This window comes from Varroa jacobsoni, unplaced genomic scaffold (assembly GCF_002532875.2).
Source record: "Varroa jacobsoni isolate VJ856 unplaced genomic scaffold, vjacob_1.0 scaffold_111, whole genome shotgun sequence".
Taxonomy (NCBI): Eukaryota; Metazoa; Arthropoda; class Arachnida; order Mesostigmata; family Varroidae; genus Varroa; species Varroa jacobsoni.
This window is the reverse complement of record NW_019213013.1, coordinates 17,735-44,561: the sequence shown is the minus strand read 5'-3', so window position 1 is coordinate 44,561 and position 26,827 is coordinate 17,735. Positions and strand designations below refer to the sequence as shown.

Genomic DNA, 26,827 nt, shown 5'->3' with positions numbered 1-26,827 from the left:
TATATTGTGGGTGTGTGTGTCAAGTTTAGTGACGGTCTGCCAATGTGGAGCATCGCACAGAGCGAGTCAGTTGGTCCACAATCCACCAATCGGGTTCTCTACATTAACTATTTTCATATTTTATGCCCTTTCCGAATTTCCTACGCTGGTTTTCTACCCGTTAAGACATCGAAATTTCAAAACAAAACGGCCGTTTACTTCTTTGCTGCTTTGAGAGGCGGCGACCCGCTGTTGGCTGCGCAAGTAGTGGCAAGCGCCGAGTCGCATTCATCAAATGTGTCATCTCTAATAAATTGACGGTTGGAATGACAATAGTCTTCCGGGAGGTGTCGCTTGTCTTTAGCGCGTACTCGCGTCCGTGGCAGGTGCTGTGTACTTGGTTCCAGCAAACCTTCCACAATGGCTCTGCCTCCTCCGGATCCCTGAAAATAGCCCCCACTTAGCAGGCTGCGGCTCGATGTCATAACGAACTAAAACTCCTACCGTAGACCCATTCATATTTGGCTTGCCGTTCGCGACTGTGTATCTGAGATAACTTCCCTTTAAAACTTAAAACTGTTAACTTGGATATTCCGATCACTTCATTCACCCATCAGAGGCATATTTTCCTAAAAATGTTTTAGGGGCACCAGAGCCATGATTATCATTGCTGTCAGCTGCGTTCTTTGCAGCTTTCTGTAAAGCGATCTTCTGTTTGGCTTTTCGATTACGTGCTTGCTTAGATTTCGAATGCTCTTTGAACGATGAAAGCTTCACTTTCTTTGGTCTCTGGGCGCCCTCACTGGCTACTGTACCTGAAGCCTTTCCCGAATTCCTATCAGAGCCGGCAGCTTCAGAATTTACTATAGCTTCTGATCCCTTCTTATTACGCTTTTTATTGATTTTTGCATTCCCTGTTTTTTTAGTATGCCCTAGCGCTTCCCCATTTTGCTGTTCTCTTTGCGCCACATCAGAACCTGTTACCCGCAATACTTCCTCAGAGCTGTTGTTACCATTATCAACAAGAACATCACGCTCATAAACACATTCTAATATTTCAAGTTTACCAGATGACAACCTTGAATTTTGTTTGGTTTTACTATCTTCCTCAGCCGAACGATCCCTGTCACATGTTTGACCCACGCATGTGGCGATCGCCTTCTCGGCGGTCACTAGACTCTCATCGTTAACATAATGGTATTCGGCAACAACGCAACCATCATGATCATCATCATAATCATCACCGCCATTGCTCAAGCTGCGTGTTCTGCGTTTTTTGCTGGCATTTTTCTTTCTATTGTTCTTCTTGTTCAAGATGGTGGCTGAGTTAGTATCTTTGTCGTTGTCGAAATTGGCATTGTTGCCGCTGTTTGGGTTGTTGCCACCTTCGCGTTGGTCCCCTTTCCTGTTCGGTTTCCTGTTGCCCTGGGTAGAAGATCCTGCGGCCCCACTTGTTCCCGCACTTACTGTGTCGAATCCTTGTCCATCGACCGTGGTGGTCGTCGTCAGACACCGTGGTGATATCCTGGTAACTCCAGCTGCTGCTGCGACTGCTGTAATGGCACTATCGTGTGCGTACGGCGTTGGCGGCGCCTGCTGCTGGTGATAATGATGGCGGCGGCCAGGTGCTAACCTCTCAGGTGATCCACTTTCCCTGTGCATGTGCCTCTCCTCATTACGGATATCGACGCTGCGAGGGACGCTATATCTTGGCATGTCGTGTTGATTTCGCATCGATAGCGGCGGGAGGATGGCGTTTCGCTGTTGGCGGATTTGCTGCAACCGCTTTCCGCAGTCTTTAATGAGATGGCCGATCTCGCCGCAGTGATGACACATCCGCCGGTCTGGTCTTCTTTCGCCTGAAAACCAAATGACGCACAATCAACGTCTAGTAGAAGCCCAACATTTCTTTTATAAAATTACACTTCCTTACTTTGATCATCTGATCACTTTGAAGGGGTCCACCCTGCCATCTGTCGTTGTGTTCACTGGAGATGACCTTTGCGAAAGGATCCGCTGTTCGCCAAAATCTATTTGTTTTCTTCATTGGCGTTCCCAGTCATTTTTTTTATGTAGAGAAAATTATAAAACTGTCTTTTTGGCTCTAATATCAAAGATTTGCTTCCATTATGTGTCTAACAAGGAATAGGTCTCACTGAGCTTACCTTGTGTTTCTTCTTTAGATCAATACAAACAATATTTTCTTTTTGGTTTTTAACGCCTTGCTTTACTCTAATTCCTTACTTTTCTTTCGGATTCTCGTTAAACGCAGAAATAAATAAGGTGCTCATCTCGTCCCTTCGAATAAGATAACAAACCTCGAACCTATTATAGTCACACGAAAACTCACCATTTGATTCGCCATTGGCTTTAATTGGGCAATCCTTAATCCAGTGACCGATCTTGCCGCAACGTTTGCAACCGCGATCTTTTGGAGGTCTACCAACTGTCAGCTCACGGGGATTCATGAAGTGACGATAAAGATCCACAAGATCTCCTTCAGTCGTCGAAAGTGGCCGACCGGGTGAAGTGAGGAACCAGTTGCGCGATGTAATCAATGCTGACTGGATATATTTGGACACTAACGACAGTCAACCAATTTCAGATATACCAATACAACTTTATAAGCAATGTGTCGGTTCCACGTATACAAAATTCTGGTGAGATTCACAAAAGAACTGGCGTATTTTATTAACAAGAAAAATGACATGCTATCAGTATTATTTGGTTTGTTTCAAATATAACATATCAGTGTACAGTGTCATAAAAACCGCACGCTACCGTACGTAAATACAAAAACAGAAACAAATATATTTTGCTCATTCTTTCGGCGCTGTAATCAACAGCCATTTGCATAAATTGTCGGTACTATGTCGTTACATCATGACCATAGCTGATTTAAGTACAAATTTCTTAATTTTAACACTTACTTTTGCTAGAGACGCCGGTTCCGAGATTATGATCAAGCTCAAAAGGATCCTCAATGTTAATTTCTTTACTCGTCCACATTTTTTCCAGTCGACTTAGTGGCTCCATCTGACGGATGCAGACAACGTTTAAATCAAATTTGAACTTAGTCGAGTAGTAATCTATCAGGCCCAACCAGAGCTGTCCAATTGCCTTCTTGTTCTGGCCGCGTGAAGGCCAAACCTCATCGAGTCGTTCCATGTCGTCAAAATAGTACGCATTCCACCCATCGACCATTCGAGTCGGAAGCGGTTTACCCTTTGGGTGGCCGATTGGTGGGAGTTTCTGCAACACGGGCACAATGCCCTCTTGCTGGAGATAATGAATCAACATGATGACATAGGCATAACTGCTCAAGCTGCCTCGTGACGCGTCTCCCATGTCACACAGCTTAACCAACTGCTTCAAGGCCGCTCCTAACGGTACTACCCGTTCATCGATGCAGCTATAAGCATGCAGCATGGCAGTGTTATGTTCGGCCAGTACATTGTACAGAGAGATGTCGCCATCGACGCCAAAAGCGTCGTGATGAAATTTGACTATCGGCACCTTCGCCGATGCGATTGGTTGCACATCGCTGATTTGTGGATGATTGTCCAAAATCGTAGCAACCCGAAATATGATATCTCTTACGTCCATTTGTTCGTCAATACCTTCCTTACCGCGATACTTTAGACAGATATCGAGATCAGCTTTCTCGAGCGAAAAACCGTTTCGCGAAGAGCCAAATAACGTTAAATAGGATTCAGGTATGGTTTTCTGGATAAACTCTTCGATCGCTTTCACCGTTTCAACCCGTTTCTCAAGCTCGAGTTCGGATACCGCCGGCCGGAAATTTACATGTATATATTTGCACAAAGCCGTGTGTAAGCCATCGGCGTCCTCGAATGCCTTTGGTGAGGCGTTCATTGGACGGGGCAATTGTGTTTCCGTGCATGTGTCGCCACGATGGCCAGGTTGTCGACATACTATACAAGCTTTGGGTAACGTCTAAAAATCGAACAAAATAGAAACACGTATATACATAGGATATCTTATTAGGCACGATACACATTTACTAAACAAACTAACGATAACATCTATTTTTCTCTATGCGAAATTGACCTACCGCCTATTCATTCAAAAGCGCTCACAATGCCTAATGTTGACGAGAAGAGAAAATGAACGACTGGAACTGTTTAACCGAGAATTGTTTATCATATGGTTGGTAACGAATTGAGTCATGCGTCAAACAATTCTTATTTTGTTAGTCTTTTAACAACGTGTTTGTTGGAAGCAGTTTTTTCGTGTGATAATTTCTGCGACAATTCACCTGCTAGATCACTTGCTTGTTGATACTGCACTGTTGTGCTGGCTTACCATGCCGCCAGTGAGAGTGTTAACGCTCTCCATACAATAATTCAGACGATCGCAGTTAGCGATGCTTTCGATAATGGACTGTGGTAGTTGTTGGTCCCAGCCGGCGAGGTTCTCGAGAGGAGCCCCCTCTTTGCTATCCTTATCTTCAACATCGACAGTCGCGGCACCGGACCCGCTGGTAGAGGCTGCTGACTCCTGCCCTGCGTTGTCCTTTTCTTGGTCATCATCATCTTCGTCAGCCTCCTAAAACACAATAGTATCACTAATGTGTCCAAAGCATTTTGCTTATATAAGCTCTGGGTCAATGAGCTGCACTATAAAGGGATATAACAAGTATATACACGGGTTGTTACATCGCTCCGTCTCTCCCAGTACGAACCTCGTCAGCTGCGAGACCATCCTCAATGTCATCACCGTCGGGGTCCTCAACTATTCCAATATTCAACGTCGACACGGGGTCGTAAACAGTTGCCAGACTGCTTGTTCGAGGAACACTGTAACGCGGAAGAATGATTCCCTTGACTTAGATGCACTGGTACAATAACAAAAAACTTCGCCCTGTCACGGCAAAGCCAGTTTCGCCGATGACTGCCTGTACTGTATATGGGTACCACTTGTTTAGAAATATAAACGAACGTAGATCAGCTATACCAGGTACTTACTTAAAGTATAGGGCGGATGAGCGAAGGCACATAAGGAAGTACGTCATAATCTGGTCGTTGATCATGCTGCGCGATAACGACTTCTTTCTACAAAACGGGTCCTCGATGCCAATATAGCGCGAGGGCCAGCGTCGCGCTGTAAGCAGAACTTTCTTTCGGGTAAGAAGCGAAACGCACACTTTTCTCATTTTGAATTCTGCCGAATAGAAGCGAAGCATGCCGACCCATAATTCGGCTAAACTGGCAGTGTTCTCCGATTTCCAATCGGCTAATTTCGTAGGCGTTACATAGTCGTTTTCGTCCTCTTCGCCCTGATCGCTCGAGACGCCCCCGCTACCATCGGCTTCGGTGAACACGGGAACGCTAGGTATCGGAACGGGATTTTGTGTGCTTGTGGTGGAAGACATGTTGTTGCTATTGCTGTTACTGCTGCTGTTGTTATTGCTGTTGCTGTTGCTGCTGCTGCTGTTGTTGTTGTTGGCTGTAACAGCAGCCGCTGTTGCAGCCTTTGAGACGGCCGCTGCTGCTGCGGATGCTGTTACAAGTGCGTCGTGTATACAGGGTAGAACCGGTGGGGAACACTGCTGTAAGTAATAGATCGTCATAATCGGGAATGAGTGTGGAGGCAATGTTCCAAACATGGGATCGTCGAGCCGACATTTGCTTGCCCAATATCGCAGGCACACTGCCAACGGTAGGACTCGCTCATCTAACGACGCGTAATCGGAAAGAAGCCGATTAGTTTTTAGAGCCGGCGTTCCTCCCAAACCTAGTTCGAGAGCCAAGTTTGTGGCGCAATGTACACCCTTAATCTTAGGTACTTTTTGATTAAAGTGTGGTTCCACCTTCTGCAAGCTCGACCATCGCTCAAGTAAATGTAGGATTTCGAAAAACACTTTTGCTTGAACATCTGTAGGTGCCGCCTTGGGTAAGTGGAGATCAACATTCACGTCCGACGTTGCTAAGCCCATACCATTCAGTGAGCTGCCTTGCAGATTCAGTTTGAGTTTTAGCCACCGTTTGTCGACGATATTCTGTAATCGCGAGTTTTGCATGCTTTCTGTTAAGTACTTATCAAGCTCGGCAACTAGCTCTCTTCGCTTGTCCAGGTTCTCTGCCGTCATTCTATATTTGCCGAAAACCCGTCGAAGTTCCGTATCAAGAGCAGTCGCGTGCCGGGGTTCAGGTTTGCGCGGGAGAGCCAAGACGACTTTGCGAAGATCCAGAGCGGCTTTTTTCTTCTTATGGACGCTGGTTGAAGTGTGCTCCACTCCCGTATTGACCTGATTGAAGTGCTGATGGCACAGCCTGCAAAACCATTTGGCATTGGGAAACATTGGCGAGGGTCGATCGAGATTCACAATCCGATGTTCGTTAAGGAGGGCGTCAGTCTCATCTCGAGTGCGGTGTTGGTGATCACGAAAACTATCGCGCTGAGGTGGAGGCCGAATTGACCTTTTGCTTGGACCCGGGCTATGGTCCACCGGTCCGATTGAACCATGCGGTCCCTGTGATGGTTGATGCCGCGTATGGGGCGAATAGGGCCCTGAAACAGGTCGGGATCCGCCCCCATGAAGCCCAAAAATGTCGTACGAGTTCTGAGAACCGGTGCCTTGCAACCCAATGCGCGGCCCTCTTTCAGGTGTTCTCATTGATTGGAGACCACGTGGACTCTGAAAAAATTCGTACACACCATTATTGACAATAACAGCTAGCAACAGCCAAACAACATGAAACAATAAAGCTCACTAAGTGAAATGTCAGGGAATATCTACATTATACTAAGAAGCAATATTCCACATTGAAGCTACCAATAGTATGATGAGAGCGAAAGATCGGATACTGTGCTCTTCTTTTGATAGTGTGTTTTGGACCGTGCCAAAGGTATGGCTCAAAATGTCGGAGCGGGATTCATGAGCTAAATACGTATAAGTTTTTTACTTTTAAGCCGAATTATAATCTTTGCCATTGGTTGGAGTTCACACGCGCTTCTGTTATTTTTCTTCTTGTGTATTATTTTCTATTACCCTTGCGATCAAAAAGATTGCTAGATTTTTACATATCATACTTCATCGAAAATTGGTAATTTTGAATATCTTTCACCTATACGAAGCAAGTGGATTTTAGGTTTGCATTTTATTTTCAAATGGACTTACGTTGTGATACGGCCGATGGCCTTTGTCGTGGTGTCTGCCTGGCGAATCCATAATACATGCTCTGAAAATACAAGTTCAGAGAATGGAGAACAGATAGATGATTAAGAGTTCAAAAATGGACAGAAAAAACAGTTTTCAGACTACAGCATAGTTTTTCATAAAATAAAAATTGTGTTGTAGTCTGAAGAATTCGATTCTAACAACGATTGAATGCTAATGCCAATGTATTTAACAAATTTGCTGCTTTCTTCTGTTGCGTATACTCTCTTCATAACAACTATGTGGGATTTCCAAACAAAACAATATTGTGTGTTTTTTCAACACATTTTTCGTTATGTTGCCGTTCATTGCAATTAGTGTGATGAAAAGTTACAGTGCAAAACAACGTACAAAAAATCTATTGAAACTAATAGGGTCATTTTTCAATCAAGCCGTGCTTACATGACAAGCAAAAACTTCGTTCTTGAGCTTGATTGGCTCAGCTTGGTCCATTGTCGTTTTGATGAACATCCGCATTTATCTCAGAATACCACTCTGTGTCGGTTCGAAGACCCCAAAGTAGCGCAACCAAGATAATTCGCATGACATAGCTTATATATACATAGATTCATGTTATTGGGGCAAAAATCGTGCCGCAAATGTCACGCTGTTAGAATTCCGCAACAAAGTTCAGCTGGCCGTAGCTTTTTTTTAACAATTGTTTTTTGTTTTTTCGTTTAGAGGAACGGGCAAATACGTTTGCATGGCGAAGATCATTATCAAAATTGGCTAGCCTCATCGCAAGACTGGAGAATCATCATTGTAACCTTTCCTTCTTCAGGCGTATTTATTCGTCTCGTGTTTACTTTCATGCTGGTGCCTATGGACGCGTGCCGCTAAGCATTTAAATATTAAGCTATCGATTATGGTAATTATGGAATAAAGCTACAGTTGCGTTGTTAGGAACTTGTTGATCCAACGCAAGATTCACAAATCATCATCAAAATCACGCAGAACTTTCCGGATTGCCTGTGTAATAGCTAGCCCGAACTCCAATCCAATTTCCTTAGAAGTATACGCATAGAACGAGCAGCTCAACTATTTTTTAACATATATATATGGTTCTCGGGTGCATTTTATTTCCGCCTAAGTACTGAGTTGATCTTCTATTGCTATCTGACGTTACCAGCATGAAGTCGCAAGGGTCAGACTTGTTTTGCCTACATACATTATGGACGCACATGTGTGGTTTCTGTTCTCTATATGTATTTCCAACAGGAAGCTTCATCGTCATCAGATCAGATCAGTGGACGATACGAGGTTTACCTGCTTCAAATGTTTACGTTTTCCGAAACGGCATCTATTCCAACGAAATTATAGAAATGTCGTGGTCACGAGGAATAAGTGAAAACCCTCCTAAATATCTACCCTTCGAGACACAAAGTTTACACAGTAGTAATACGTTGTACCAGTCATCGAATTGTTAAATGCATTAGTAAATAGCATCAACGGAAAGTCCTCCACTATTTCGTTTCGTCGTCACTTGCATTTTGTCGAAAGTTCCGTTACAACTCTTGATATGGTCAATCAACAAAATAATAAAACTATGCTCATAGGGACTTCATCGTGAAAACCTGTGTTTTTCGCTTCGATTAGCTAGACCTATTCTGTATGAGATTGGTAGACAGAATTATAACATCCAATACAAAAACTGTATGGCACGCGAGCTTCTAATTTACTTTTTTTTTTTCAAACAACTATGACTAAAAGCATAGCTGTACCAATTTCGTAAGTGACTTTAAAAAAAAGGTAACCAACTCACAACGATAACATTTCTGCCATCGATGTGCTCTAAACGAAAGAGACCATTGTCCGTGTAAAAAGTGAATTTCATTTTCTGAAGATGATATATAAAAGACTAGCAAATGCACACCTTACATCGTACGAAGAACAAATGAAATAAATTCTACAATTTGCAAGTAATAATTATTACTGTTATTAAAATAACAATTACAATCCAATGACCATTGTGTACTATGGAACAACATATTGAAGTAGGCTCAGCACGTCTCGTATAACAGAACCCTTGCATTAAAACTAAATATCACTGTCCAACACATAGTAAATTGCGTCGCATCGAACATTACTGCGCGTCGATGTTGGCACGGACGAACAGCAAGTCAAGTGCCCATTAAATGAACTACTTACATGAACCGCCCGAAGTCACCGTGCCGTATATTTAATTTGGGTCTACCATATATCGAACAACACAGCTGACGTCTTTCTCCTCCTATATAATAGGATATTTGATTCTGCATCTCGTACGACTCTGCTCACAACACCACGGACTCGTGCATCAAATTTCCCGTTAGCCTCCCCAATATCGATGATAATCCTCGTCTATTTCTAACCATTTTAATCTTGTAGCAGATACGATGCGATATCAACTGCTAGAAGCTGAGCGACTGATAACGGTACTGCGATTGAGTTTATCAATGTAAGAGCGTGGGAGTAACCCGTAATGACGGTTTGCATAGATAAGACAAAATTGCGAGAGAAGTAGAAATGGCGCCAAGAGTTACCTTGTCGTGTTTGTGTGAGGTCTTCAGGGCACCTTTTTCGGTGTTCATATATTCTTTCTTCAAATCTGCTCCCTCTATATATAATGTGTGTATATATATGTATCATAAAAAACGCCTTCCTCTGAAACATAGTCACCCGCTTGGCGAATCACCGCAACAATGACGATGGACCAGTTTTTCAGTGCGCAATAAATCAGTCGTTTTACTTTGGAGACGCCCTCGAATGTCATGCACCGCTAGGAACGCAGTGCCCCGCGCAAATTCTACCTCGCGTTAATATCGCAGTTTTGCAGATAGGTGCAGATCATCTATCGTCAAAAAGTTCACAGTCATGTGTGCTTTTCACTGGCAGCTGTAACCCACGGCAAATCATTCTTGCGGGACCTACCATCGATTTTCATTTAATTCAGATAATAATTATAGCGACAACATCAATAATAATAAAATCTTGATAATACAATCATAACAACAGAAAAACAAGTATTTTAACCGACCAACCGATATTGCACAGTGACCACAGATTGAATACCCACTCTACAAAAAGATGCCGTATACATACATTCGGTCTCTTTCATAGATACCTCTCTCCTTGTCTTTCGTGTACGCAGGAAGATGAGGTAGTTATTAATCAGCGCTTCATATCATTACCGATATGACAGCTCCGCGCATGCAGTTGGTTCAGTTACATCATTAGAGACAACAGTGCTCAGATCTGACTGGCTCAACTGGTACAACGATATTTGTTTAACAGAGGAAAACAGTTCAACTCTTTCTGCCACTCCACTGTCTACTACTATCAGGTCGAGATGGTTTATGTGAACTACCGCTTTTTCCTGCAAACGCTACGTGCGCCGTTGACCACAGTCTATTAATATCGGCTAGACTCGATGGTTTAATCTCGAACTAATGGGCGACACGAGTCTCGATGTCGTCATCATCGTTGTTGGTGTTGTTCGACCGCCAAAATAGCAAACCGCAGCATGTTCCAAGCACGGCCGCTTCGCATCTGGTTTCCGACGTGTTCGTTTAAAACAGAAGACGGGCCCGAGACTCGTGCCGAACCACTTTCCTCCCTTAAATAACACACATACACATACATACACACACAGGGAGGCCCTTTTGAGCGATAAAACGGTCCCGCTGTCATTGGACAGCACTAGTCACCACGGCCCGGTCCGATACTAACGCCACACGCTAACTGTGGCTGGCTGGACTCACGAAACACCAACCAGTGCTCTTTCGAGAGAAACACTAATATAGCCACAGGAGTGGGTTCTGCTGCTGAACTGCTACTGATCATGGTATCAGTTGTTGCACTCATCAATTTTATCAAGAAATTTGGTGGAATCTTGCGTAATCGAACTTAACAGCAAGAGCCATTTTTTACAAGATCTTCTTTCGACTCCTATCGGACAATTGATCCGCGTTGACACACTGGCCAACGAGCCCGCTGACCAAACGACGTTCGATAATTAGGATATCACAAGGAGCGCAAAATTGTCCACGCACACTACGCCAGCCTTCCAGATCGTCAAAGACTGAATGCCACTGCAGCTGACGTAGTCTACTAACCTTTGATAAAATGCTGATGCAAATTAGAAGATTGCTATTGTCTTGTTGCTAGCAGCGGTGGACAGAATAGGTAGCAGCACAAATATAGCGACCGAACAACAAACTATGGACGACGCACGGAGCGGCAGCCTCCTTCAAGGCACTACTCACAGCACCAGTACTTTAGCTAGCAGCTATCTGCCGCAGAAGCTTCGTCAGCTAATTCGAAACCGGATGAAGACCGCGAGTCGCGTCGCGCCCAAATTCAAATTGAGAAGACGACAGCTTAGAGTCGTGAAAACGACGGTAAAATGATCATGAGGGCTCAATGGAAGGCAACGGTAGTTGATCGTAAAATCTGGCTATTAGTTATTATATTTATGCAATGCTAATCCGTGCTAACATTCGGCTCGAGGGCGGCTATAATGGACAGGCGAATCATTCTTTTTTGCGATATGTAATATACTTCTGTTCAGACAAAAAATAAATGGCAGTAAATTCTGCGGCGCGAAAACGAAAATATTCGACATAGTACTCGACGTGTTCTCTTAACGTGCAGTCAGTAATTTCGAACAACTGTCGTTCTCAACGCGAAACAGTCGATTCGAGTGCACGAAATTTCTATTCGGAGATTGTTGCCAACCGTACGGAAAATGAGCTTGAGATATAGGCAGCGACGTCTGAAGAGCAACTTACTCTTATAAATTGCTATGATTAATAAACTAATTAGTAATAGCTACTTACTTATTGCATAAAAAAATATAATCAAAATGAAAACGACTCTGAATGATCGTTTGATTTAGCTGGTATAATATTAGTCGTAAATTCTTTGCCTGAGAACATCTAGATGTTGCGACCCCGAAAAATGTTTGCTCGGATCTATCCACCCACCTGCTTCGTATTCTGGAAAGCAAAGTTAATTTAAATTCAAACCCATGCAAAGAACACAATTTTTGGTGGGGAAAAAGCTGGAATGTTCTCTGAGCGCTTAGCCTTGAAACATTTCGCAGGATCAGAGATGACCGACATGGTCCTCGAAGGTTTACAGTGGCATAAGAAATATACAGGAAAAACTACCGCGAGAAAAAATTATCAATGAACAGCATGCCACTGCTTCTCTAGATAACTATTAGACTAATGTTAATAGGGTATCACTATCCTCAGCACCTCAAGACAACCGTACAAGTTCCGGAAACATTGAGCTGCTGTATCGATAAGTCGTTCTTCCAAATTCAACCAGATTCAACAAGCAAGTAAGCACAATGACTTGCTATGCGTATTATGCAGAATTATTGTCACGAAATGACAATTATCATGTTATGATAGGCTCCTCTGATTGGCTGACTGAACTGAAGTGCGTATTCAAATTTCAATGAAGCTTGCATATCTATAAAAATTATTATTATACACAAAACTCCGTAAAGAGCTTCAAATCGATTACACCGATTACAATCGAAACCTAAAAAGCGCCAATTTTGCAAACCCTCTAACTAGCCTCATAACGCCATATCGGCCTATGACAGGCATTTTGTGTTAACTATACACTTAAACATCTCGAAACGTGGTGCATAAGATATCAGATATGAACATGATAAAAGCAGCATCTATCAATAGAATTTACTATAATAATAATCGATATCCATTGTTCAAATGCTAAACGAATAAGTTTATTTTAAACGAAGCGAAACTTCAAGAGAAAAATCGACTTCCACTTTCTCTAACAAAAAGGGCAAGTACGCTACTCACAGCCAAAGCAATATGGTATTATAGAAAAATAGAAGTGTTTGTTTACAGCGAAGCCATTCGAGCTTCAAAGTGACAGAATAACAGCTGGTCTCTTTCAGCAGACTACCTATTACATAATAAATGCCTTAATCAAATTGCATTAATTTTTTTTATCAACTTCTTCCTCCCCCGCCCCCCAAATTATTTTCTACTGTAACAGTGCTCCCGCATAAGCGCGTATCTACACGATGTTGACAAATTACGTTACGTTTACAGAGGAGGGTTACTGATAAACGACCTTTGACAACAGCGTACCTTGGATGATGTGAAAATTTCTAGCTCACTGTGCAACGCCCAAATCAAATCTTTGCGTGTTTTTTTTCATACCAGTCGTTATCTAGAAATGGCGTTAATGAAAAGCCATTTTACTTCAATGCAAGTGATCATTAGACGTAGGCACCTGGGATTTCTGGCAATCGCTACACATCGTGCTGCCTTGTGTCGTTGGCCCATCGCTAAAAGCTTAAAGTCCAACGCATTGTGCACACCAGACTTTATTGCTATATTATTCGTCTATTTTGAAATGACTCTAACGTACTAAACTCTTATCCTTAGGCCAAAATGCAGGCGCTTAAGGCTAAGTGTTGATTTTCCTTGAATGACGTAAATGTTTGTAAACGGCCCGACAATATCCTGCAGACCTCAGCCCTATCTTTATTCCGTCATAGCTTCAAACGAAACAACTTGAACTGAGGAACTTATCCTGCTGGATTCAGTTGATGTCGGGAGCGTCTTCTACTGCAATCGTACATGTCGGCTTAGTTAGCGCGCTCACCTGAACGCAACTAAATACGAAGTTTTCAAATAAATACATTTTAACATATCTATGCGGATTCGCTTGGTGTTTCCGTAGGCCATTTTCTTTAATCATCGAAACGTTTCACCGAACTTTTCAAAAAACAACTAATTTGTGCCTATTTTTACAGACAGAAGAAGCACTTCAAAATGACTATTCCCAATGCCACAGATAGTTTCTCCATACCATATTCGGTAGCAGCCATCATATGCTAAGCATTATACGACTACGTCCGATAGCCAACGTCCATAGAATGCAGATCTAAATTGACAGAAGGAGTCGATAAGCTGTTTTATTTTGCTGTAGTTACGCAAGAGGTTTGCTTTCCTGTAGCTACACACATGGAAAACATGCTACCTCGCACTATCTCAAGGACGAAGTTTCTATATTACAGATATAGTGAACGTCTCGCTAAATTGACGGAACACTCCTCTTTATTGTCGGAAGTCGCTAGTCGTTGCTGAAGCAGGACGCTGTCTACCCGTTTGTCGTTTTGACCATTGGACATTGAACTCTGCAGTGCCCCTGGCACAGCGTTTCTATTGTCGTTATATTTTGCTTGTGGCCGTCAGTTATTTGTGATATGTGGAGAGCCAAGAGCAGTAGGTAACGTCAGACGCTTCGTTGCGGCCTGGCTCTCTTCTACCATAGATCTGTAGCGTAATGTGCCCACTCGCATTGAGAGAACAAACCTACTGAAGAAGCGAGCCACCCGTTAACCGTAACGGTGGTCATTTGAGCAGGCAAACGGCAACGTTAAAAGTTAGCGGCAAAGATTTTCTCTCTTCAAGTGTATTGGGTTGCTCTTCCACGCCCAAAATTCTTTAACAACTTTGTTCTTTCGACAGCAAAATGTTGGATGGGGTTGTTTTGACCAAATTGACAGACATAGCGCAAAGACATAGAATGTGAATGGGTAAGTTCCATTAGTGAGGGGATTTAAGATGAATATGTTTTGAGATTAATTAACGATAGAGCAAAAGTAAAAACGGTTTGAATCTGATGCTGTGCTGCTGTTGAGAACTTGTTTAATAGCTGCTGCAGCAGCAACGGCAGCTACTAGCAACGTCAACAGAAAAAAAAAGCTGACAGATTGACGCATCGCTTATTACTTGATCGTCAGCTGCTGCTTGATGTGTGTGATGCGCAAGTGAATCCCAATGCGGTGGTAACGACTGCCGTATCAACTGTATGGCGCTTTTACGGTAGATGCTTTTCTGAGATGACTGCGGTAAACCAAAATTAACTTGTCTGTTCTACCCGACAATATTAAACGCCATTGGTAGGTAGTCGTTCATTCTTGGTCTGGTTCCGGCAATCGCCTCGAAAGTGGACGCTACAGTATACTAATACAATAATATCGCTACTGCCATTGCCGGAACTCGAACACTGACAAAAAGAGCGCCGACCAACGATGCGATGACGGTGTGTGAGAGACTCTGCGAAGTAAGGACGAAAGAACTCATTTCGAGAGATTTAAATCCTGTGAAATAGTTTGTTTGTTGATGTAAAGACGTCTGCCTGTGTGTTGTAGCAATTTCGCTAACGCTTTCTACGAAACTGCAACCATGTTACTATTCTTAGCCCGAATAGGAAAATTGGAGAAGTACTATTAGTTCAAGTGCAAGGAAACGGCTTGTAAGGAGTCCATGGAGTTAGTAAGTTGATGATTAATAGTGGTTCGTAGAAGCCGATGAAACCTAATTGTAAAATTAGTTTACTTAAGAAGCTAGCAATACAACAAGCATGATAAGGGCTAGTATTATATTTGACTTTCTCTATTATAATAGTAATACTTATTATATTAAAATTGCTTCAAGGTACGACAACCGTCCACTGTGATCACAGTCCCCAATGCTCATGTGATAGTACGAAAAGTCTATAATGACAGTCGATATATGATGTCATGGTGAGATTTTACGTGGTGACCAAATGCGTTATAGATTACTACTCAGGGATATTTTGTGCCGGTACTGTAATTGTATCACTCTAGAGATGCAGTAGATCGTACTTGTGTGGTTATTGACGTCATGTTTGAGTTTCAAAGCTTGGATGATTTGGTCAGTTAATATGAATAATAGATTGAACGAGTCATGAGGCCATAAAACCAGATGCATACGTGTTTGATATTTACCGGCATTATTTGTGTGCGGCAGAGGAGGTTCGAAATGGCAAAGGTAATAGTATACAATTGAATTATTTTAATTTGTTCAGTATCGAATGTACTAATACTTTATCGCAGTTACAAAATTTTGTAGCTACGGTTACCAGTTTTGTTAAAACTTCGAGTATGATCACTACAATCATCAATAACACTATGTTCTGTGTTAATGGCTTATATTGGGATAGAAGAATCGTTTGTTTGTAGAAAGCAGTGAAGAAAATTATTTTTATTCGGGCTCAAATTAGACGATTTCGTGATGTCCACGGTGATAGATACAGGCACTTGTCGAATTTAAGACGCTTTAGTGATTTCAACACATCATGTCTAAAGGCAAGTGTTCATATCTTTCTGCTTCAATAAACGCTTTTTATAGTTTTTGCTGAATTATTACCCGGATAAATATCAAATGCAACAATATAAGAAGTACATATCTAAACAAATTCTAGCTGATATTGCGTACTGGGTATGCCATTGCAAAAAAGCATTTATATCAATCAACTTAAAAAAGCATCTTCAGTCAGCGTATGTAAAACCGACGTCGTACTCTATATACATGTAATTAAATGTCAGAAAATTAAAATAATTTTTTGGAATTATAGGCGTAAGTCGCGTGATCACCACCTTATCTAATGGGTCCTCCCAAATTTTGAACGTATTTGTATAGATAATTGCATTAACTGTAACCGATCCGATTTTGTGCCGCAATACATGAATAGAATTACGTGCATATAATCGTCCGAAGTTTTATTGCAGTTTCAGTGGCTTATAATAGTACGTGCAATAATGGGACGTTTCCGATTGGCCTTCATCACACAAGACATTAACTAATTATATAGCTTGTATTAAGAGGAATTTGCTGATAAATTAAATCTTGCTTGCGCGAATCTCTAACGGATCGTTTTGCATGTTTCCGTCAGCGCACTTCTTCTTTTCCGCTATTGAAAATCTTTCATAAATATGAATTTAGCTATGCGTGGTGTAATCTGTTTGACCTTTAATTTAGTTGTAAGTTTACGTATAGTTTTTTTCATTTTTCTATGCTGAAATATGAAATAAACTCAAGTTATCACTTTTTTCGTCGATACATGCCCATAAATAAGCGTATCGCATATACCTGCTACCCAAGGGGTGGCTTTGTGCAAATCTGATTGCGTATAGCTTCAATAGGTTTTTTTAATTATCTTTGTTTGTAGAGTTCTATGTATGATGAACTGATGAACACGTTCCATGATTACTAGTTTATATGGATTTTATTTTTAAAAATTAATTAGGTCGTATGTGTGAACGTGTAGTCACCTGAACGGATGTCATTGTTTTAATGCGGTATATTTGAGGAGATTTCAAGCATACGTTTAATCTGGCTATAATCATACATAACGTAACATAGATCAATTGCTTTGCGGTACTTTATACAGTAATGGCGAAATATCGTAACGGGAGCCTGGTCGGTGCACGCATGCAACATAATACTAAAGGTACCATTACACCCACTTCACCCTTGGCTTCTGTTACCACCTGCAATTTGTTGTTTTCCTATCCATCGAGACTGACATGGTACTCATCAAAACGAAACGGTCCGTTAAATGCTGACTTAGGAGCGGAACTACAAAATCAAGCAGCCTCTTTGTTGCGTACTCCGCCGAAGTTTGGTAAAATTCCAAATTTTCCACCGAAGGCCTCTTCAACGCCAACAGGCGCTATTTTGAAACACCGTCGGCGGCAAAGCAGTGAAGTGGCTTTGTGCACTGCAAGTGGCTTACAAGTACTGTCACCGATCCGACCACCGGAACTTAAAAAATCGCGCTTAAATTTCGACAAGCATTACACCTTGATTGGGTATGAGCATAGAGCCAGTTCAACTAACGACATTCAACTGAATGGAGATGGTGTCCCATGCGGAGCGTCTCAGGTAAACAAGTCGCTTATGAAGTACATGGATGACATAGAACGTCTTAAAATGTTCATGAACCGTACCACTACAAGGTATAGGAAAAGTTTTTTTGTCTCTTTGCACATTATTGGTATTTCTACTTGGCCAAGCTAACTATTACCTGTAAATTGTTGTTCCCTTGTGTTTCAAAATTTCTTTGTAGAAATCAAGACTTCCATAAAATAGAAAATTATCGTATTTGCTACATCCTCGCAATTACTCGTTGACAGAGCGCTGGCTTTCTCGCTTTGTTGTATTCGCTTTTGATTCTATTGTAATAGTACGCAAATTGTTTATAAACTACGCAGGATGCTTATTTATTTCGGCATACATTTGTAGCAAATAACATCTCTTCATTTTCACGAACAAGCAAAAAATAAACGTGGCCTTAGCCGGCTTTTCCTAATCCGCTTACTCTTTGCAGGTCGTTTTAAAGGACTTTGCGGAAGCGGATCTTTTGGGTGAATTTCGTAACGACTCAAAATTGAATGGGCGCAACGAGGCAAGGGTTGTTCTAGTTCGACTCGAAGAATCTACGGTGAGCTCTATATCTCATCCCTTGCACACATCCTTCACAGAACACGTTGGAGCATTATCTTCACCATAAACAAAGGCGCCTCTAAGTAAACGGAGTCACCTTTTGAAAGCTCATTATTCTGGCTCATCTTTAATTAACTTGAATTTCATAAACATTTCTGTTTTTATTTAGAGTAAAAAGTCGTCTCTGGTACCCCAACGTCGTGATCTCCAAAGCAGAAAAAGGGCCGAAGTCGGATGGAGGAAAGCGAAAGTAAAGGAAGAATCCGTTGATACCTCGGAATTGATAACAACTAGTGTTAACGGAAAAGACTTGAATGCCACTAGAATTCAGTCTTGTCGACGAATGAAATTGCTGTTCTCACAAACGCGCGACATTAGTGGAGACGACAAGGAAATGCCGACAGCTCAGCGGAGGACAAAACAAATTAGGAAGGCTATGCGCTGCTCGAGACAAGCAAACGCCACTGCCCCGGATAAGAAACAGCTAGTAAAGCCAGAACGACATGAACAACTGCAAGAGGTCCAAGAAAACCAGAACAAGCCTTCAAGAGCAAGTAAAACGTTTTCTGTAACTGGCCCGCTGTTGCCAATCCGTAGAAAAACCGACCACAAACCACCGTTACCAGATGCGGTGGCGAATAGCGGTGTAGTGCATAGAACAGGTCAGACTCAGGATTTACGCTTAGCGTCGGAATCGAACGGTGAAGATTTTTCGAAACATAGTCTGCAGCGGACAATTCCGTTCATCAGGGAGCGCAATGAAACCCAACGCACTCAAAATCGATCAGGTCAAACCGTAACAGGAGCGCAAAAAGATAAAAATGACACATTAGTGAAAAACAACGGTGTTTTCAACTCTGGTACGCGTAACAACGTATCGTTGCTAAAGAGCTGCAGGGCTTCTCGGAAGCCACAATCAACGCCAAAAGCAGAAAAGACACAGACGCCAGCTACAGGTCTCACAAGACAGGCCCATGTTCGCCTCGTTGATATACTCCAGGTAAATTGGGGTTGTTTACTAGTTAGGGTAGTTTACACCATGGTTGATTTATTTCTTGCTTATTTGTTGAGAGGCTTTCTGCATGCGAATAGACGTACATATGGTCACAGGAAGGCACGTGTTTATGCCTGTAGCAAATAATCCGATTATTGTTCGTAAAAGACGTCAATTACAGGCATTATGGAGTATTAGACGAAAAACTGCAAAACAAGATTGAATGCTGCATGATTGATACTTTTGTTCTTCATCCGACTTTCTATACGGGTATATCGAGACGGAATGGGTACGTAAACTTGGTGGCCTGTAATAGCCAGCAAATCACCAGCTGTACGCGTCTCTCCACCGCGCTTATAACGGCAATGAAGTTTCACAGCGCTGCAGTCTGTGGAAAAGTTTTGATTTTTTCTAATGTATGGACCTTATCCATGTCGTTTGCATCATGTTTTGTCGCCATATTGAACATATATAAATAGAAAGACCGGCTTTGCAGATAGTCCATTGGGTACATTTGGCCTAGTTAAACATTTGTAGATAAAAAGCTATTTTTCTGTTGCATTTTTTATAGGTCCGTCCGAAGTCCGCACTTGTTTCAAAGACAAAACCTTCTTCAAAACCAGCTACGGCAAACAACTGTAAACCCATAAACAGTACGGTTGAGAAAAAAATCAAAAAAGAAGACGAAATCAACATGATTCGTCTACCGCTACAAATGCCAGCCGTTCCTCAACATGAGTTGAAGTACTGGACCAAATACGAGTTAAAACATGTCAGTGTGTCTGTTGTACGTCTGCCACTATAGCAAGAACGTGCAGTCAGACTTTACCGTATATCTCATTCTTCCGCGGGAAATTATTTTCTACGCTGCCGATGTAAATTTAATGTGAAGCTACGTTAAAGAACCTGCGTACAGGGAATGCGAGTCTACTAGACGTAGTTTAGTAAAAAAGAGCCGCACGCGGAAGCAAGTAGAGACTAGATTCTAACGAAATATTAAATGATCGAGTGCATACAGGTGAATGTCTACCTCGTCTCTGGATACTTACGAGTGATTGCTAGATGAATGTATGTGTATTTTTGTTATTTCCCGTACGAATATGGAAGCTTACGTGTAGACATTCGCCTGTCCTATAAATACTGGATAGTACACGTACACACACTACTGAAAAGTCGAACAGTTAAGGACAACTACTATCTCCTCATCGCTTTTTTCTGTAAAATGTATGCAGATGATCTTTTCCTGCTGTAGAAATGGTAGTCACATATATTGGAACGTGTTTAGGAACAAAGTTTGCTTCCGACGGGCGCGTCACATATGCCCTTAGCAACCTTTGTCTTTGTCGGATCATTATAAAGATGCCACTAATTTTTGTAAAAGCGCTGCTGTTTTATACCTGACCGCTGCGAGTGAGGGAGTGAAACGCGACATAATGAGTGTTTCAAGGGGCTTTTAAATAAGTTTCCAATATACCTGTAATTTGTAGGGAGCAAATTCGAAGCGTATATTTCTGAATAACTTGTACAACGGATAAGGTTACGTTTGTAAAGTTGAGTGAGAATGATTGCTTCAATTTAAACCTAAGGTCTGAAACATCGTTTTTTCAGGATCCTTTTCTTGTCATAACCGAAATACATAAGATGTTAGCAATTTTGTTGAGAAGAGCGAAATGCATTTTGGTGCGTCAGCTTTAGGTTCACAGAGTGTCTGTATCTCCCAGTAACCAACACGTGCTTACACCATCAAGCGTTCTCTAATCTTCTCTCTATTGTACTAATTTTCTCTATTGTAATTTTTTTTTTAAAAAGTGGACTCAGTTGTTTTATTTTTTTTGGCAGAGTTTCCAACAAAATTCCGCTGTGTATACAACGACCTTTCGGGACCCCTCGTCCTTTTTGGGGTTACCTAATTTTGCGACAGCCTATATCTTAACCTATAATTTTCGCAAGTTAGTTTTCCTTCCGAACAAAAACACTTCACTCAAATTAGCTTTTAAAGTACATTATACTGACTACTCTATATAGTTTTAGGTTACACGTTTTGCCTTTTCTAACATTAGTATACATGATATTATTAACTTAAAAGCGAAACTAGCGAACTCCTATAAGTATATTTATGGAACTTGATGGTTTTAAGCTGTGTATGACCTAAGTTGACTATTTTTATCTCCAATCTTAATGTTGGTTTAATTCAAATCTAAACCTCCCCGTAACCAAGTAAATCGGTCAATCCCATGCATAACTACAAGCAGTTGGCGGTCAAAATCCATCAAATATGTCACCTGTCTGTATGTATACTTATCTTCAGAACAAGCTCAACGAGAAATTCATTGATTAGATTCGATTAAACGCTACGTTAGAAAACATTGTTACATGGAGGCTTCAACTAAGTTATTCAACTAAGTGTTGGAGATAATGCAAACGATATCATAAGTCCACGTGCAATATTTAGTTGCCTGCTAAACTTCCATTCAAAACTTTTTGTACATACATTTAATCCGCATTGATTAGTCAGAGGACTTATAGTGAAAAGCATACGATTCCAAATTTACTTGTAACGAACACAGTAATAGAGGTTTTGCTTAAACTATATAACTACGTGTATATATTGGAATGGACAGAGGAATCCACAGATATGAATAGGGGTTGGTAAAAAACGAAGTTAAAGCAACCCGTTACGAATATGTCACAGTATGTTCACAGAAAACAAACGGATAAAGCATAACAGTAACATCCTTACAATATACAATATACAAAAATACAAATTATTGTAAAGATGCTGCTAGCAACGTAATATATATGACGGTAAAGTGAGTACATAAAAGCTTCGTCGAGATCTACAAATAATTTATAATAAGTATTTCTCTTTTTAAGCTATGCAAGATACTCTATACTACGTCAGTAGTCGGACTATCTTAGCTGAAATTTATGTACGGTGAATAAATAAATACACAAGAATATAAACTGCTACTTTATGTGATAGGACCCTTCATTTGCAATAAATAGGAGTGCATCGCGAAAATAAATAATTTCTCATATGAATATGTGTGAACCGTGTAACCATGCTCTGTTGCCGCATCATAATTTTTAAATTCAAAACAAACAACAAGCAACGTGTTTTGGTCAATAAATATTTTTCCTTCTGCTTCAACCTGGCCGATTACACCGTTTGCTTTTTGCCGCATTTGCGTTAATAAAGCCACACAAATTAACACCATTATTTCTTTTGCACTTGCCCGTTCGTTTGCGTTAAACGCAAAAATAATTGTTTTTATTACATTATCACGCTGTTGTGCAAGCTTTATGCTCCTTTCCTCCTTTCCTGATTATTATATTTACGTCTTATATTTTCACAAATGTACCACAAAGCCTTTGTCTAGCACTGTTAGATTGCTCCTAACATTATTCGTTACATACGGCTGCCGATTGTAAGCAAAACCTACATGTTACCAGTTAGATTCCACTAAGTTACTAGACACAATACAGCTTAAGGTTAATGTACGTGGTACGATACAGAGGAGCGAATATCGTACAATATCATTTGAAATTCATAGTGAAGTTATTCTTTTTTCTTTTTCGGTGTTCCACATTTCCTGTGATAATATCACACTGCAAAATTTGTTATTTGCAGAGTACTATGCCTCATACATAGATTCCATAGGCCCACCACGATTAATCCAGTAGCTGCAAGTAACAGAACTAAAATAAAGACAAAGGCAACGAAAAGCCGTTGAGAAAAAAAGTTTTTTAAATTATCTCTGGAGTGCAATTCTCTAGTTGTCATATTTATGCTATGCGTTATTGCTATGAAAAAATTAAATAGAAGAAATAATGACTTACTCGTATACATATACCAATAGCCTGCATTATGCCGCAACCCCATTGTTGTGGCCATAAAAGCTATACATATGACGATGCATGCTAAACCCAGCCCAGTATAACAGGCCGCTGAACGATGCCCCGATCCTTCTCCGATATGAGACTTTTTTCGGCAGAGGGGACACTGAAGCCTTTTTGCAGGCAATACACTCTATAAAAAGCACATAGTAGGCATAAAGACATAGAAGAACAAGTAAACAGTAACATCATTTGGTAAATTGCTATACGGTAGCTGATTTTCGTAAGCATACAGTTTTTGTATTTGAATAAAAAAAGCTTTATTTTATATTGGAGACACTACAATCGTAAATGTTCGAATTCTTGATCGAGTCTATCTATGAATCGACCATAAATTTATCACTGCAACCAACAGTTACAAAAAAGCTAATTACGTATTATTTATGTCACATCACTGTGGTTAGTTATACACGTGTGTCACTTAGCTGAAATCGTTGATTGAATAGGTCGACTTCGCAACTATTCAAATTTGCGCTTACAAAAAAAAAGAGTATGTTATCTTTTCATCAAATGAATAGCTGTTTACACAGTTCGAAAAATTATTATTGCTATTCTGCTGGCAGAATTTTATAAGACCTTCGCGAACTAGATGAAGCGTTCCGCCTGTCCATCAGTTTACCTGCACAAACGCGCCGTGGCAGTATCCACACACGATGCGGTACTGTGGTTCTTGATTATTTCTTTGTGTGGGCGTATTAAATGCCGATGCTGAAGTTCTGTCTCGAGCAGGCTTTCCAGTTTTAACATCAATTTCAAGTTTACTGAAAATTGTAACGAAATAGAGTTGATGAAAAGCTATTCCTTTCTGACCGAGTACTCTTGCCTCGAGCTAGAATGGCTATAGTAAATAACAGGTATTTAATTATTTTAATTCTCCTTGCGGCGCACCCGGTGGTGAAACAACTACTAAACGTCGAATTCACGAACCTGTTTACGACAGTTCAAACGGTTAGGAAAAAACTGTTAGAAGGAGAAACTATTTTGGCACGTAAGACAAAATGTTGGCATTGCATATATTTAAATTTTGATTTAGACGCGTGTATTCAAGATCTTATTGTGCGACAACACTCGGGCGTACTGACTGAAAATGGCAAGAAACTATCTTGAGATGAAATGTCGTCTCTTGCTAATTAAATTAGATGATACGTTTGATAATCAACTACATATAACAGGAATCCATTGATCTTAGTTACTTCTATCTCTGTTTTTTAAAACCTGTGAAATCCTCGAAACCTCGGTCCAACGAATACTTTATTATGCACGCCTCTGGGTATGTAACATTCTGAAAAGTCGATATTGCTTGATCTGCTTAATGATTAACATCACACACACGACAACAAAAGCAGAAGAGAATTGAAAAATATCAGTATTCTAATAGTTTTCATACCAGTTTTCTCTCGGACAAATGGTTTGCTTGCAATTAGTCCGCACGATGAGCAGACATTTACAGTCTGGACAGCGGAGATACCGTTTTCCCTTCTCAGGCTCACCTAATGCCTGGAAATTTTTAAATAACAGTAAATAATGATGATGATACATGGCCTGTCAAACTGCGACAAGCTGTCTAAGCCAGCAAAGTAAAAAAAATGCAGAGCTTATCAATATCGTCTGTACAAATGAGCGAACATGCCCAGGCCAATTTTATATACTACGGCACATAAATATTACAATTAATCTTTGCACTAATTTCTGCTTACATACAAAGTCCATGTATATTATTATTATTATTGCTATTATTCGAACTGTGATGCAGCAGCTAGTGATATGCATACTTACAGTGGCTTCTTGGCAACGCGGACACATAATTACTTTTTTGCGCTCCGCTCCGGATCGATTAATAGGGTAGTTGCAAACTTCACACATAATGATATCTGACGTAGGGTCGGGAATACCCATTCCGGCTATTTCCTGCTGGATTTCGCTGTAGGATGGAGGAGCTGCCATAGGCGGTGCATCAAAAACTAGGGGATTGAGGGACGACTCCGCCCCTAGCAGTGGTTTCCATTCCTCCATTCGCCTAAAACGGAAAAAATTCAAATAGGACAGTTCCATGACGATACGAAGTCTCCTTTCTTTTTATTATTAGTTAATGATAATCTCATAAATACTGCAGGGTATTGACGAAATATTAATTTTTTCAAAATCGTTTTTCATCGACTTTTGTCACCTTTATTCTTAATCATAGTTATTATTGGTGATATCTGTAATTGAAAGTTGAATTGATATTTTTATTTTCAGGAATAGGGCGTCAATGTAAGGAAAGAGCAATGTTCTTTACTATATTATGCCATGACCAATGTGCAGATCTGTAGTTGAAAAACTTTGCTCAGTTGCACCCAGAGGATAACAGCGTAAGATAATTTCATAGCATAGTTCCGTAGATAAATTGTAGTCTTGTAATGACTTAGCGTGGAAGCATACGCATAATGCTATGTCAACACCTCAACAATCTAGCTAATGTATACGCTTAGGTTTTCTCTGCAGTTCTAAAATCAGCTCTGCTCGATTAAGTTCAGATACTTTTTGAATGTCTGAGGCTTCTATTCGATGTTTAACAACGACGAATGATACAATGGGAAGCAAACTTCATAGAATTCAAGGCATCTTAGGTGCTGATAGACTCCCTTCTATGTTTCGACTTTCACGTCCGGTATCGTACCGAAGCGCGCCTTCTTTGCGTGTTCTAGAACTTCGTACTTGATTAGCATTTATTTGATCTTGAGACACTCTAATAAAAAGGAAAAAACTAAGGGGCTTCACCTCTTGCAAATAGATCTGGACAGTTTCTATTGTAAAGCATACGTTTAGTTTTTAGAAGTTTTGTAAAATCTAATACCATGTAATCTGTTTTGAGCCAGAATAGTGATTTCAAACGAGCATATCGTAATACATAGCGTAACTGCAGGTTTTCATTCTGTCTTTCATTGAAAATAATTCATACACCGATTCTGTTCTCTCTGAATGTATGGTCAGCAGATCCGTTACTGGCGACAACAGCCTTGTATTTGTCGATTCGAGAAAGTTACGCTACAATCCCTTGTTCCACAATTGCGCAGTCAATCGAACTGGCAAATAGTGTTGCATAGAAGGGCTGCAAACTGATGAAGAGCATCGAATTACATCTATGTATGGGTTTGTTCATTGACTTACTTGTTTCAATTTTGTTATCAAGAAAGATAACATCCAACATTCACTAGCCGACGGGAGACATCATTATTTAAAAACAGGGATTTCTTAGGATGAACTATATAGTATAAACGCCTCCCAGGTACAAAAATATACAACACTTTTGATGCACTCCGTTTTGCTAATGAAGAACATTATCTGACTATCAATTCAACGGCCAATACTTGAGTATAATTGATTATCACACACATGTATATCAAGAAACGAATGTTATTATCCGCCGAAAAATGCTATGCTCACCTATAGATTTTTACAACCCTTGCTTTACAAGTTTGGCGATAATATACATAGGTTATATAT

The 26,827-nt window shown here is 40.7% G+C and overlaps 3 protein-coding genes across 10 annotated transcripts in view; 1 reads left to right on the top strand and 2 right to left on the bottom strand.

Annotated features, from left to right (window-relative positions):
• The window catches only part of LOC111266056 (terminal uridylyltransferase 4), a 19,236-nt gene extending 5,145 nt beyond the window's left edge, over window positions 1-14,091 (bottom strand). Inside the window, exons 1-8 of the mRNA XM_086970738.1 lie at window positions 11,257-14,091; window positions 7,124-7,184; window positions 4,968-6,640; window positions 4,685-4,799; window positions 4,306-4,548; window positions 2,910-3,936; window positions 2,330-2,560; window positions 1,447-1,838 (exon numbers count right to left, since the gene is read on the bottom strand). Coding sequence (XP_086826864.1) covers window positions 1,447-1,838; window positions 2,330-2,560; window positions 2,910-3,936; window positions 4,306-4,548; window positions 4,685-4,799; window positions 4,968-6,640; window positions 7,124-7,174 — 3,732 coding nt within the window. The 5' untranslated portion in view covers window positions 7,175-7,184; window positions 11,257-14,091. The remainder of the gene's footprint in view (window positions 1-1,446; window positions 1,839-2,329; window positions 2,561-2,909; window positions 3,937-4,305; window positions 4,549-4,684; window positions 4,800-4,967; window positions 6,641-7,123; window positions 7,185-11,256) is intronic.
• A 232-nt stretch (window positions 14,092-14,323) lies between these two features.
• LOC111265933 (uncharacterized) lies at window positions 14,324-22,419 on the top strand. 7 transcript variants are annotated; one of them, XR_002683782.2, is made up of 6 exons: window positions 14,324-14,732; window positions 17,396-17,889; window positions 18,335-18,448; window positions 18,620-19,450; window positions 19,613-19,733; window positions 20,016-20,107. XR_002683782.2 is itself a non-coding variant. In XM_022842982.2 (6 exons), the coding sequence occupies exons 3-6, from the start codon at window positions 17,398-17,400 to the stop codon at window positions 20,247-20,249; spliced, it is 1,671 nt and encodes a 556-aa protein (XP_022698717.1). In that variant the 5' UTR covers window positions 14,382-14,732; window positions 15,217-15,474; window positions 17,396-17,397; the 3' UTR covers window positions 20,250-22,419. The 7 variants fall into 7 exon arrangements, 6 of the variants coding, with proteins under 6 accessions (XP_022698745.1, XP_022698704.1, XP_022698725.1 ...); XM_022842982.2 differs by lacking the exon at window positions 19,613-19,733 and adding an exon at window positions 15,217-15,474 and having other exon boundaries at window positions 14,382-14,732; window positions 20,016-22,419; XM_022843010.2 differs by having other exon boundaries at window positions 19,613-20,131.
• LOC111265977 (type 2 phosphatidylinositol 4,5-bisphosphate 4-phosphatase) overlaps window positions 22,405-26,827 on the bottom strand; it is a 7,189-nt gene continuing 2,766 nt past the window's right edge. For both annotated transcript variants that reach the window (XM_022843080.2, XM_022843069.1), the window contains exons 2-6: window positions 25,118-25,358; window positions 24,729-24,838; window positions 23,961-24,102; window positions 23,285-23,474; window positions 22,405-23,143 (exon numbers count right to left, since the gene is read on the bottom strand). In XM_022843080.2, coding sequence (XP_022698815.1) covers window positions 23,049-23,143; window positions 23,285-23,474; window positions 23,961-24,102; window positions 24,729-24,838; window positions 25,118-25,358 — 778 coding nt within the window. In that variant the 3' untranslated portion in view covers window positions 22,405-23,048. The remainder of the gene's footprint in view (window positions 23,144-23,284; window positions 23,475-23,960; window positions 24,103-24,728; window positions 24,839-25,117; window positions 25,359-26,827) is intronic.